The following is a 12,777-nucleotide window of genomic DNA, read 5'->3' as shown; positions in this document are numbered from 1 at the left end:
TTGTTTTGAAAACGTTACTTTGTAGATTAAAATTACTACAAAACAAATTGAGAGCTTTTAGACCTGCCATTTTAAAGTAACAAAAATAAAGGACTCTTTCCACTGATAACAATTCGATCATGTGCATCTTGGGATTCATGTGGCCAGTATGGTCAGTCATCCGATGAATATATGATGTATGACTCAAATTTGGGCAAGGTTTCCTAGGATGTGGTTCGCCAATCGGTTAAGGTGTGTACCACCACATACTATAGGTTCTGATGCCTGACAGCGAGTCCGGGGTTCGATTCCCGAGCTTAGTGGACCTTTGCTGCATGTCACTCCTAGAGTCTTATTTCCCATCATTCTCTTCACTCTCGACCACCAACTAAGGCAAGGGGGAGAGAAGGCATGCCACGGGACAAAGGTCCCTGGATAGAATTCTGATGTCACAAGCATCAAGTTGGCAAGTGAGTTTATCCTAAACGGCTTAGGCTATATACACATTTATCAGCAGTGATACATTCGTAAGATCTTATCTAGTCTCGAGACAAGATTCCCTCTCATGTTACACCCATGAAGACTATTAGAACATTATCCTATGATTTGTCATAAATTGTCAATAGGAGGGGAATGCTCTGACAAAATGAATACAGACACATTTTGGCATAAAGCTCAAGTCCACAAAAAATACATTCCAGCAGTAAACCACCAAAACATTGCATGATTGAGAAAGCGAAGCATTCAGTAATTTGTGGTATATTCAAATGAAGAGTGAATTCAGGTTCTTATCGTCTCATCTAAAACTCAACCTAATACACAGGTGGTCCAATTGCTGGGTGCATCGTACTGAAAATAACATCACAGACAACCATAAGAAAAAATCTACCATGTTTTATTTAATGCAAACATGCAGCACATTAATTTGCCTTAGTCCACAGAAGACACCGCTTCCTGCAAAAGGAGAAGAAAAGGCTAGACAGTCATCCCAGAGGAACAGTAAAACATAATTTCTGGGTGGTAGAAGTTATAATAGTTTGTGGAAAGGATAGTTTGCTGCTTAATTTATACATTTCTTGGTGGTGCACACCAAAATAGCAGATGTACACGCCAACAACAATGCATATCAGACTTACCTCTGCTTTGTCTGTTTCACTGGTACGAGCATGTTGTGTGGTTAGCGCAGCCTCAGCTTTATTTTCAAGGTCGGTCATACTGGTTTCCTTCACCACTGGGCTAGCTCTCCTGGGAAAAGTAGCATGAAGTTTCTATGGCATCTTAGACAATGGTTTACATTGTGGGGGAACACATTCTGGGTAATTAACCACAAAAATTAAAGTGTAGAATGTTTTCCCCTCGTGTAAAGATAAGCTAAATAAAATCCTCAAAGTAAAAGGGAGTAAGTGATTTTTCGTTTTATTTTTTAACTGTTAAATAGCTCTATGTTCTGATGGTAATAATTACTTATTGCTATAGTGTTTGTTCAGTCTCTCCAGCTCTTTAGTAACTAGAAAATACAATTCAAGGTCAGGATACCAATTCTATCAAATGAAAGAATGTGATGTATGATGATATCACTAAATAATTTCAGTCATCAATGTTTATATAGCTAATTGTGTATATTGCGACGTGTAGCTTTATTCTTTTTGGGCTATTATTGTTGCCCGTCAACAGAATGAGAAGATCCTTTAAATAAATACAAAAAGGAGCAAAAACCTTATGTTGCCGTTCTTCCCCTTCATAAAAACGGCACACAGGACAGCGACGACCACCAGCGCAGTGACGACCAGACCTGCAATTCCGTAGATGATGGGGCGCTGCATGGTCTTCAGCTGGCAGAAGTCGCCAATGTAGCCCAGAAAACACACACAGCTCGTGTCCCCGGCGTCGCTCTCCACGCAGTGCCCTTGACCGTTGCAGTGACTCTGGCTGCAGTTCTGGGCTCCCAGCGGCCTGGTCTGGACGCTGATGTTCAGGGTGGAGTTGGTGGTGGTGGGGGGGCCGTGAAGGACGGGGGGTTCAGACGGAAACGGAGGGGAGCTCCGAGGCTCTGTGGAGGGTACAGCGGCCATGGCTACTAACCCCCGTTTCTGAAGGACACCTGGCGACAAGGAGGGGATATCGCATTATCGCAATATTCATCAACGTGCACCTTTATGTAACTGCATCATAATTTGGGCAATATAATACATCTAATTTTAATATATATGCATGTACATACAGGTGCGGGCCCAGGGGGCCGGGCCTCGGTCGGAGATGCGCTGCCACCCCCGTCAATCATTTAATCCACACTACGCACCTGCCCCTTATTATAGAGCGAGCGGCCCAAGACGTCAGCTGCTATGGCTATACCCGATAACATGCTCGACAAGCCAAAAGCTTATTGATACTCGGGTCTCGATAAATGCCGAACCGGGTTTGTAATGGACCCGATTTTCGGGCTCCATCCCTAGGTGTGCCGCCCCGTGTCCGAAAAGGTTGAGAAATGACAGAGTTACTGTGCGGCAGTCCCTCTACTGTACTGTCACACCCGAAAGCATCATATATACAGTTAATATGTGCGTGTGTGTGTTTGTGTGTGCGTTGGGTGTACAGATGGTGAAAAACAACCATGTTGTTTTCGTGCTCATACCTACCCACCCACCCAGCCAGCCAGCTACCCACACATGGCTCCATAAGGGAGTCGTTGCATCACTAAAATATCACCTATTCTGTGAGATTACCCAATAACTTACAGTTCTCATCCGAGCGGTCTGGACAATCTACATGGCCGTTACAGAACCTTTCAGCAGGACGACATGAGACACCGTCCAGACACAGCCTACTACCAGCCGGGCAGCTCTGCCGTGGGGCACAGTGGGTGCCATTCATGGAGATGTGGTCATGGGCACACTGGCATGTCCGACCACCTGGGTTGGCCAGGCACAAATGGTGGCAGTTGCCATTGTTTATCAAGCACCGATTGGAACCTACATGGCGTGAGACATAACAGGATATCAGCAAATTCCACGTTATCTGCTTTTGTCTCTGACTCAGGACAATCATTTGCTGGCCTGGTGTTTATTATAAGCCTTAGTGTGTTGCCAAATGGGTTAGGCTAGTCTGCTAGAATGGGAAAACACTGACAGTTCAGACAACCACAACGATATTTGAATGCACATTTTTACAATTTTCCATATAACCAAGACGTTTACTGACCATACAATATGGTCATATTTCAGATATCTGAATTATCTTGTAATGCTCCACGTACATCAAACAAACGTCATCGAGTGGTCTTGCGTGTAGATGTAGACAGACTCCTCACAAACCTGTTTGGGAAGCCTTGCTGTAAGCCTTCAAGCTGACCACAGCTGTGCCGTCGACCTCAAACCACATCTTGTTCTTCTGCTGCGGTTCATCTCTGAACCAGAGCCTAGTCTTATCTGAAAGGAAGCGTATCGTTGAGGATAATTGTTAATGAGAAATCAACATGGGAGCAGCCTGGCTCCAATGTGGATCTGGACTTCATGTGCCCAGCCTGTGACAGTATATCAGTCATTGATTTCTAGGAATTTGGGTTAAGGTTTCAGCACAGAGCTACAAAGCTATTAAAATCTCAGTAGTTTAGAATAATCACAGGCTCCTAATAAAAGTAAATATTCTGAAAACCATAGCATTAGCCATAGCCCCATCCCATGTTTTGAATAAATTAGGGATCTAGCATGTTATGATGGCTCCCAGAATTCAAATCGAACTCCTATGCATACAGTATATTATCCTTACCGCCACTGGTCACCCAAAGCAGCACGTCATCACTTACAGCCAAGGCAGCCAGGCCATCGCCAGCCTTGAACTCTTTGTATCCGGAACCATCAATCCCATCAACTTTGACAGAACTAATAACACCAGGGCCTGAGAAAAAAGGAACCTTAATTTCAATGATGACATGACAAGTTAACTCCTCCACCCCCTCATCCAGAGCCTTCTATTGGAGATTTCCATCAATGAGGGGCCAAAAACAGCACCGATCACATGGTTCATGTAAACTCGATTAGTGACATACGCTCAAGTGCACTCCGTAAACTCCCAGTTCAGGTCTTTGTCCTGCAATTGGACTGGCCCGATGAAGTGAACGGAGTTGACACAACTCTCCTTACATGGCTCTGCCATCACCCAAATGAAGAGACTCCTTTACCGTTATCAGCCCAGTAGATCTGTTCCCCTTCATTGGAGAAGACCAGGGATGTGGGCGAGACAGCCTCCCGCCACACCACACGTCGTTGAGCACCGTCCATGTGAGTGCACTCTACCGTAGCAGCCAGGGAGCCCTCGTCGTGCACGCCCTTCTTGTTGACGAAACAAATCCACCCACTTGGTGGATGAACGGCGGTCGACTCAAGACTGCCAACACCATCCTTGATGAGGACGGCGGTATGTGCGCCGGTAGCAGATGTGACGTGTAACCGAGGCTGCTTCTCGCTACTCCAGTAGACGTTGCCGGTCGTCCAGTCCAGGGCCACAGCAGTGAGCGTGTCTGCCAGGAGTTTGAGCAGCTGGCCACGGGGAGTCAGCATGGCCATCTTAAGCTTGAAGAGGCCGAGCGAGGTCGTGCCACGGTCCGTCACAAACAGGGTTTGGTCACGCATGCTGTAGTCAAAAATGGCCGCATGGTTGACATCGGGCAACTGCATGGCTAGATGCTCTGGCCAACCGTCCAGCTCTACTCCTCTTGTGTGCAGGCCCTGCAGGTCGATCTGTGAAGACAATGCTTTTCAAATTGAGAGAAAGTTCAATACTTTCTGTATTTGTCAATTTGTTAAAGATAACAATAGCACATGTTCAAATGGTAAGAGCAGTTCAAATTACAGTGTAGAATTAATGTACTTAATACGAGTACTTAATACTTACGATACTGAATGTTAACCGTTTTGCACAATTTCCATAATGACAGACATCCACCCAACAGTCAAACAACTCTCATATTTGTACCCCCAACGTACAGTACACCTTCCACACTGCTCACAATACAATTATCAGTATTCCATTCTTATGGTAAAATGGGTTCAAATAAAACCAAACATTGTGACACTAGCCTACTGTACCCGTGTGACAGTGGCTGGAGAGAGCAGCAGCACGAACGCAGAGTTGACCGGCATGTCGGAGCAGGTGCGCACATCGTCAGCCAACAGGAGTCCAGAGGGACACTTGCACACGGCCTGGAGGCCTGGCGTCAAAACGCAGAGGTGAGAGCACTGCATGTCCCCACACGGGTTCTCTGGACCTCTCTGGAGCAACGGGTGAATGACCTGAAACCAAACCAAACAGGTTGAATGCATATTAATAGAATCAGTGGTTCTCAAACATTTTAGCTCACGGCCAAAGGAGAAATTAGACGTTTGCCCGGGACCCAAATTAGTGAAAATAGCATAGTCTACTCTACAAGCTCAATTTTCACTACTTCTTAAACACTAGTTTTTGAATTTATGGTATTTTTGGAATTAGTAAATTTTAGAAAAATGTCTGAATTTCAGATTTATGTTTTATTTTGGGGGGACTTCTTTTAAATATTTTGAATGAAAAATTAGGGAAATAAATAAAGGGGATATTTACTCGCGACCCATAAATATGGACCCACGACCATTTCCATATCTGGTCTACCGTCTAGATATCGATGAGTAAATATCTGTTGTCCATTATCAGTTGCCTTACATTTTATGGGACATAATTGTGCTTTATTATATGGTCCAAAATAAAGTTAATAGTAAACATTTGTCTTGCCTTAATGCCAAAAGGCTGTCTGGGTCTTTTGAAGAGGATCTGATGGTTTTTGCCTGTGATCTTGTGGGCGACCTGCACGGTCCTCCTCTTGGCATCGGACCAGTACAGCTGGTCATTGAAGACCGACACAGAAAATGGCTTTGTCATCTCCTTCATCTGTAGTATCTGTTGATGAGTGGGAATGTTACATGACATGCTGTGTACAACGGTTTATTTCTGCTTTTTATTTTTATTTGCAAAAAATGGGTGAGCAGCATAGGACACGTCGTAAGACAGTGAAAATAGCTAGCTGATCTACAAACCCACAACGCATCGATGCACTGTGAGCTTGTAGGTCAGTGGTTCTCAACCTTTTCAGGCTGTGGACCCCCCCCCCCACCCTGATAAGCACTTGGAATGTAGGAGTTGAAGAAATACATTTTCTGTTCCACAGATAATTACATGCCAAAAATAGGGACACCAGCTTCAAAGATTAGAAGAAACGCCACTACGAATGATACTGTAGCATTGTCATGGAAATCTGTAAACAGAGCAAATACTTCCATTTCGAACGCACTGTTCAGTAAAAAGAATAATATAAAAGGACCACGGATTTGCTTGTACCTGGATGTCCTCTCCATCCAATGTAGCCGATCCTATTGAACCGAACCTCTCATCCGTCCAGTAGACCCGATCCGACAGGGCGTCGACAGCCACGCCACATGGCCAGCCAAGGCTTGTGGTGACCACTGCCCGTCTCTCTGATCCATCCATCCCTGCACGCTCAATCTTCACCTCATTCCCAATCTCTGTCCAGAACATGAACCTATAAGGCCGAAAGAAAAACAAAAGATCCAATTATCTCCTCATACAAAATTTGAACAAATGTATTTCCCACTGCCAGAGCATGTGCTCTCTTCCAAATATCAAGCAGAAACCCTTTAACACCATATTATACCAACCCCTTCTGTGGCAGCAGGGCCAGTGAGCGAGGCTGTTCCAAGTCTTCGTCCAGGATAACGCAGTACTGCTGCAGAGCTTTGTTTGTGGCTGTGGCCAGTCTGACAGCCAGAATCTCACTACGGACTCCGTCAATCCAGTACAGGTTTCTGCCCAGCCAATCCACAGCTACAGAATCAGCCCTGACACCTATATGAAATGACAAGGAAGAGAAAGTGGATTAGTAAAACACTGCCATGATGATGGAACGCAACAGCAGTCATTGACGGAACAAAAAGCAGTTACTAGATGCACAATGAGTCTTTCAACAATATGTACCTGCTGAAAATGGCTGCTTGGCATAGTGTTCATTATAGATAGATAACAGATACATAAAATGCATAAACAAAAGACATTTCGTAACACTGGCTTTCCAGACTTCTCCAGATTTCCTATTGCTAAGAATGCTACTATAGTACTAAAACTCTAAAATCCCACTTATAAAACAATATAATCACCGTCACCGTTCATAAGAGACAAATATTGCACGGCAATGTATAGTTTTCCATTCACAACCCTGTGTAGTGTGTAATGTAGTGTCAGTCTCAATCATTTCTAAAGAGAATAAAAAGTCAGTTTAAGTCCCGACTATCAATGCAGCACAATTGTTGCACAAACCTCTGATGAGCGTGCCCTTTGTCTTGTTGTCTAACGAGGACCACCCGATACCCTCCGAGTCCATACTGACCCAGAAGGCCTTCCGCTCCCTCCAGTCATAGTCCACAGAGAGTATGGGTTTCTTCGCAGTAGATTGCAGCACATCCAGACTGCCACTGTGTAATCCATAGAGGAAGAGGCCTGTCTGGACTGAGGCCAGCAAGAAAGGCTCACCTGGAGGATAGGGATGAAGAGACCCAAGTTGTAGTCAACCAGACACACGCAAGTTTAGGCCTGGCTGGCTGGCTGGCGACCGGATTATGGTTGGTGGTGGGTGCGTTAAAATGACCGGATTAAGGTTGGTGAGGGGTACGTTAAGGGTTGGGAGAGGGTTAAGGTTAGGTTTAGGTGTGCTGCCCTGTGGGAGGTTAGGGTGAGAATGAATGGTCTAACCAATGACTACAACTCAATGGTGATTTGTGTCGTGTCCTCAAAAATGGACACCAAAATTGACGGAAAACAATCCATAGGATATAAAACCAGTGTTCTCATTTTTAGTCACATTGTATGACTTGAACACACAAATACAAACTACTTTCTCACAGAACAATGTTCCTGACTTATTCTGGAATGTAGAGACAAAAAGGAAAAATACATGTTTGTATCCTGTGTCTTGAGCAAGATGTCATTTCTGTTTGGAACGGCTGTGCAATTTGTTGGTGACTAAGCATTAGGCAATTGGCACCGGGTGAAAATATTACAGCCAATCATGATAAAACATTTCCCCCGTAATGTTTTACCCGTGATTTTGCAGTGACGTCCGTCCACCTCCATGACATAGCCCAGGTGGCACCGACACTGGTATGAACCTGGTGTGTTGATGCACACGTGACTGCACATTCCTGGGCTCCTTCCTTCACACTCGTCAATGTCAACACAGGTCAGTCCGTCCTCCAGGAGCCTGAAGCCAGCTTCACATCCACACCTCTGCATGGCACATATCAAACATGTATATCAAGCCAGCTTTACATGCACACCTCTGCATGGCACAGATCAATCATGTACATCAGAGCAGAGTAGAAACATTACACACATTGTGGGGACAGACCTACAGTATCTATTCTAGTACATATTCTGATTCTGGAGTCTCACCAGGCCTTGTGGTGTACTGTAGCAAGTCTGAGAACAGCGGGCAGTGTCCTGGTCCAGACACCTGGTCACACAGTCCCCTCCCTCATCAGAGCCGTCGGCACAGTCGGTCTCAGTGTTGCACACCAGGGCCACATCCAAACACTCCAGACTGCCGCACTGGAATTGGTAAGGACTGCATCCTGCCATTCTACCTGCATGGGGTCAAAGCCATAGTTACCAGTAAGACGCCCTGAGGGCGATAAGTGACCTTGCCCTTTGCACGCACCCGCCTCCTGGGTGGCGGCAGACTGCTGGGCCCGCAAGGGTGCATTTGGTTTAATTTTACACTGTTAAGAGTTAAAGTCAAGATTTACAAGGGTCCATTTGGTTATCCTCCATCATTTCTCTGAGGACCACCTGGAACCCCCTTAAGGACCACTGGTGGTCTGCGGACATGATATGATTTTTTTTTAGTAGCCATGTTGCCACTTTGATTACATTTTTGTATTCATTTCCCAAACTGCTTGGGGGTTTTGTTTTCTTCCTCATTTGTCAAATCATGTTTTCCCGATTTCTATTCCATATGTACATTACAAGCATGACTCACATTGTGTCTCGTCACTGGCGTCATCACAGTCTTGGATGCCGTCACATTTCCAGGCTATGGGAACACACTTTGTCTTGGAGGCACAGGACCACTGGAAGTCTCCACAAGTCAGTGGAGTCACAGGACAGTCCTGGAGGAGTAATAGATTCATAATAGATTCTCCAATGTAACGGCTGTTCAAGTGGCATCCATTTATAATGTACAGATTAAAACTACATTAATGGAATTTCATGTTCAATTCCCTGCCGGCTTGGAATATTTGTTAGTCCTCTGTCGAAAAGCCAACACCAAAATATGAACACTAATACATTACAATACTAATATCTTTACAAACAATGAAAACTGTTGCAGAACCTTCAGGGGGGGGGGGGGGGGGGGGATCGTATTTTACAGATTAACTGCATAAAATGAAATAACTTGAATTAGCTTTTTTTTTTTACACCTACTGTACCTTCTCATCAGAACCGTCTTTGCAATCCTGGTCTCCATCACATAACCATTCAGCTATTAGACACTCCTTGCTCATGGGACAGCGCCGTTTGCTGTTGCAGACAGGCAGCTTGGTGCAGGTCTCCTCGTCGGAACGATCCTTGCAGTCCGGATGGCCATCACAGTGCAGGCTGGCTGACACACACTGGCCACTGGAGCACTTAAACTGACTTGCACCACAACCCTCGTTGGATATGGTGACGGTAGGTGCGGCAGGTACATCTTCACAGGAATATTATTATAATAACTAACTACTTAAAAAAGTGGGTTCCAAATACTCAAAAGTATAGGAAAGAAGTCAGCAGAGAAAACATGCTCCTCTATGACAACTTACCGCAGTTGGCCTCATCACTGCCATCTGTACAGTCCTTTTCTCCGTCACAGAGAAGGTTGTCAGGCAGGCATCGACTGCCTTCGTCACACTGATGAGAACAGCCCTCCAAACGCTTCGTACAGCTCAGCTCATCAGAGCGGTCCTGGCACTGCGACACGCCGTCACACACCTGCCTCTGGTCGATGCAGCTCTTCCCGTGCGCGCACTGGAACTGGCCTGAGAATCACACACTGCCTTAGGAGAATAAAGGTCTTCAAAACACTTTTATGAGAATACAGCAATTGCAGTGAACATTCAAATTCACTAGAGGACAGCAAAGTCACATTAATGCCCAATGAATGCTGAAGATTCAAATTGTATTGATCACAGTAATACTGTCTGTGTCCACTAATTTGGGTGTTTGTGTGCATCATTATATTAGTATAGTATAGTCCAATAAAATTGGTCCTTTTGTGGGTTGCACTTGGTTTATACCACTTATGAAGTGGCTCTTCATCTGGTCAACTTTGACCAAATGAAGAGCCTATTCACCTATTGGCTCAAAACGTTGGAGCAGATGAGTGTGCAGGTTTATTTATCAACCGTCACCAGAAATGACCAGTCCCCGACTCCCCGTACACCATCACCATTTACCAGTTTCACATGATGTTAAGCACCCTTCCTCATCTGAACCATCTTTGCAGTCTGCTTCTCCGTCACACACATGGCTGTAATGGACACACTCCGTCAGGTCCGTGCAGGGTTTGTAGCCCAGTTTACAATTGATGGAACTCGACGTCGTATTGGGCCGACTGGAACTGGAGGTGAAAGGGGAAGGTCCTGCGGTGATGGCATCATCTTTCTTCTTTTCTTCTTTAATCCCGATCCAAGAGCCATGGATAAGTGAGAGGGACTATTGTTATTCATATGAAGAATTTGATGACAGTGTCATTTTGTGCAGTGTGGGTGATGGATACAGTAAGGATCTAGCAGCTTATGCCAGTTAAAGTAGTTAGATCTGTGTCTGATGAGCCAATACACCAACGGACAGACATGCGGAAACAACGGTCGGACATGCGGTCGAACATGCACTGCTCCCGTGCTTGCGGTTAGGGTTAGGCTCAAGGACACTTCGACACCAACTCTGGGGGAGTCCGGGATCGATCTGGGAACCTCGCAGTTTCCCATCCGGGCCACTCAACCCCTGAGACACTGCCACATTCCTAAGCCAATAATTTTGATGACCGGATTGTCAGTCAATAGGAGACTCTTAGACTCTACCAGTCATCAAATTATTTGCTTACTGAATGGGGTATGTAATGGAGAGAAAATAGTTGGGTGAACTACTCCTTTAAGCCTAGAGAGACAGGGCCCTGCATGTTGACCCAGGGTCGGATACAAATCCGGGTCTGTGCATCAATTGCTCCTGATTTGCAGATTGGTGCCTTGCATGGTTTCACCTGCCATAGGTGTATGAATGTGTGTGAATGGGTGAATTCGGATGAAAGCACTATATAAATGCATCATTTACCATTTACCAAAAACAAAAGATTATTATTATTATTACTTTGGGTGAATGACTCCTTAAACCCCATCAACAGATTATTAAAACCCACCACAGTTGGCCTCGTCACTGCCGTCCACACAGTCTTTCTCCCCATCACAGAGGAACGTGTCTGGGAGACAGCGTCTGTCACACTGGTGAGGACAGTCCTCTGTGCGCTTCATACAGCTCATCTCATCAGAGAGGTCCTGACACTGGAACTGGCCATCGCACACCTGCTTCTGGTCAATGCACTTCTTCCCATGGGAACACTGGAACTGGCCTTTTGGATGGAGAAATGTAGAGTTTTTATTTTCTGCGTTGTGTGTAGTTTAAAAAACTAAAAGATGGAATTTTCCTAAATAGCAAAAAAAAGAAAGAAAATGCCCATACAGTACATAGTACAGTGCTTCTGGTTTCATTGTGTGTTCAGAAGTTGATAAACATGCAAGGAGCAGAAAATAAACTTCCAGCTCATATTCTATGTTTACAACAAAAAGAAAAAGGTCAAAGGCACAACCGAACACAGGCCTATGTTGTCGACATTAGGAAGGGAACGCGTGTCATTTCCTCTTTGTAAAATAAATTACATGCATCTGCAGCAGGGGGGGCTTCCTGCTGGATAACGACATTTGACTGACATTTCGGAACACATCAACTTAGTCACATTGGAATCCCTCACATCTCATTCTCAAAAACCACAGAAACGGACATTTTGTACGTTGAATATTATGCACCGTAGTTTTGACCAAACATTTGAGGCAGTATTCAAAAATGATAAATTATGCGTTATTGGCAGTTTTTTTCCCCTTTTTTTTATGTAGAATGTCCCGAGACAGGAAACTTGAGGCAGAGAAGGGCGAGAGATGAAGTCAGGTTTGTGCTGCTCTCATCCTCCTGAATCTCATTGAGCATGTTAATTGGGTTTGTGGTGCTTGGCCAAGTTGGCTGCACAACCTTGAACCAGGTACCCCAAATTCCATGTTTTAATAACTCTGGATAACCAGGACAGATTGTCAATCACACAGTTTAACAAATGTAATACAAAGTATCCCTTCTGTGATTATACATGTAAACGTTGGTGACAGGCATCTAGTAGGTGTAGGCTACTAGTATTCCAAGCAGCAAGCAGTTAAACCAGCCATAAAACATAGGACATACTAAATCATCCAGCACTAGACCATGCACTAGATCAGTGTTTCGCAATCAATGGGCAGGGAGTCAGGGACCCATTTTGGGGTCACAGATCCATTTTTATGAGTCACCTGCGAGTGGTTTTTCTATATTTCCTACATACAATTAATATACATTTAAAAAGATTAACACAAGGAAACATTTTCTTGTATTGGCACCAATGCAAGTAGTCACAGCTCTTTGCAA

General features: G+C 44.8%; 2 protein-coding genes across 2 annotated transcripts in view; both read right to left on the bottom strand.

The window, feature by feature from the left end:
* Window positions 1-744: 744 nt before the first annotated feature.
* Window positions 745-5,238, bottom strand: LOC310872693 (low-density lipoprotein receptor-related protein 6-like). Its single transcript, XM_083784736.1, has 8 exons — window positions 5,064-5,238; window positions 4,157-4,715; window positions 3,745-3,873; window positions 3,291-3,404; window positions 2,715-2,948; window positions 1,696-2,080; window positions 1,116-1,224; window positions 745-933 (listed from the first exon to the last, which is right to left on the bottom strand). Exons 1-8 carry the CDS (start codon window positions 5,217-5,219, stop codon window positions 910-912), a joined length of 1,710 nt encoding a protein of 569 aa, XP_083640862.1. The 5' UTR covers window positions 5,220-5,238; the 3' UTR covers window positions 745-909.
* A 435-nt stretch (window positions 5,239-5,673) lies between these two features.
* lrp13 (low-density lipoprotein receptor related-protein 13) overlaps window positions 5,674-12,777 on the bottom strand; it is a gene marked incomplete at both ends in the record, with an annotated part of 8,750 nt that continues 1,646 nt past the window's right edge. Inside the window, 11 exons of the mRNA XM_083783523.1 lie at window positions 5,674-5,904; window positions 6,343-6,544; window positions 6,681-6,867; window positions 7,336-7,548; window positions 8,115-8,301; window positions 8,467-8,657; window positions 9,053-9,182; window positions 9,504-9,763; window positions 9,876-10,091; window positions 10,509-10,727; window positions 11,471-11,680. Of these exons, the coding sequence (XP_083639649.1) occupies window positions 5,674-5,904; window positions 6,343-6,544; window positions 6,681-6,867; window positions 7,336-7,548; window positions 8,115-8,301; window positions 8,467-8,657; window positions 9,053-9,182; window positions 9,504-9,763; window positions 9,876-10,091; window positions 10,509-10,727; window positions 11,471-11,680 (2,246 nt within the window). The remainder of the gene's footprint in view (window positions 5,905-6,342; window positions 6,545-6,680; window positions 6,868-7,335; window positions 7,549-8,114; window positions 8,302-8,466; window positions 8,658-9,052; window positions 9,183-9,503; window positions 9,764-9,875; window positions 10,092-10,508; window positions 10,728-11,470; window positions 11,681-12,777) is intronic.

The sequence above is a fragment of the Protomyctophum parallelum genome (genome assembly GCF_964188405.1).
Source record: "Protomyctophum parallelum genome assembly, chromosome: 15".
NCBI classification, from domain to species: Eukaryota; Metazoa; Chordata; class Actinopteri; order Myctophiformes; family Myctophidae; genus Protomyctophum; species Protomyctophum parallelum.
Note: the sequence above shows the minus strand (reverse complement) of the source record. Positions and strands in the feature narration are given on the sequence as shown.

Coding starts and splice junctions, on each gene's coding strand:
- LOC310872693 (XM_083784736.1), bottom strand. CDS start 5,219: ATGCAGTGCTCTCACCTCTGCGTTTTGACGCCAGGCCTCCAGGCCGTG. Junction 3,405..3,744: donor GCTTTGGGTGACCAGTGGCG/GTAAGGATAATA, acceptor GCTTCCTTTCAG/ATAAGACTAGGCTCTGGTTC. Junction 1,225..1,695: donor GGGAAGAACGGCAACATAAG/GTTTTTGCTCCT, acceptor TACTTTTCCCAG/GAGAGCTAGCCCAGTGGTGA.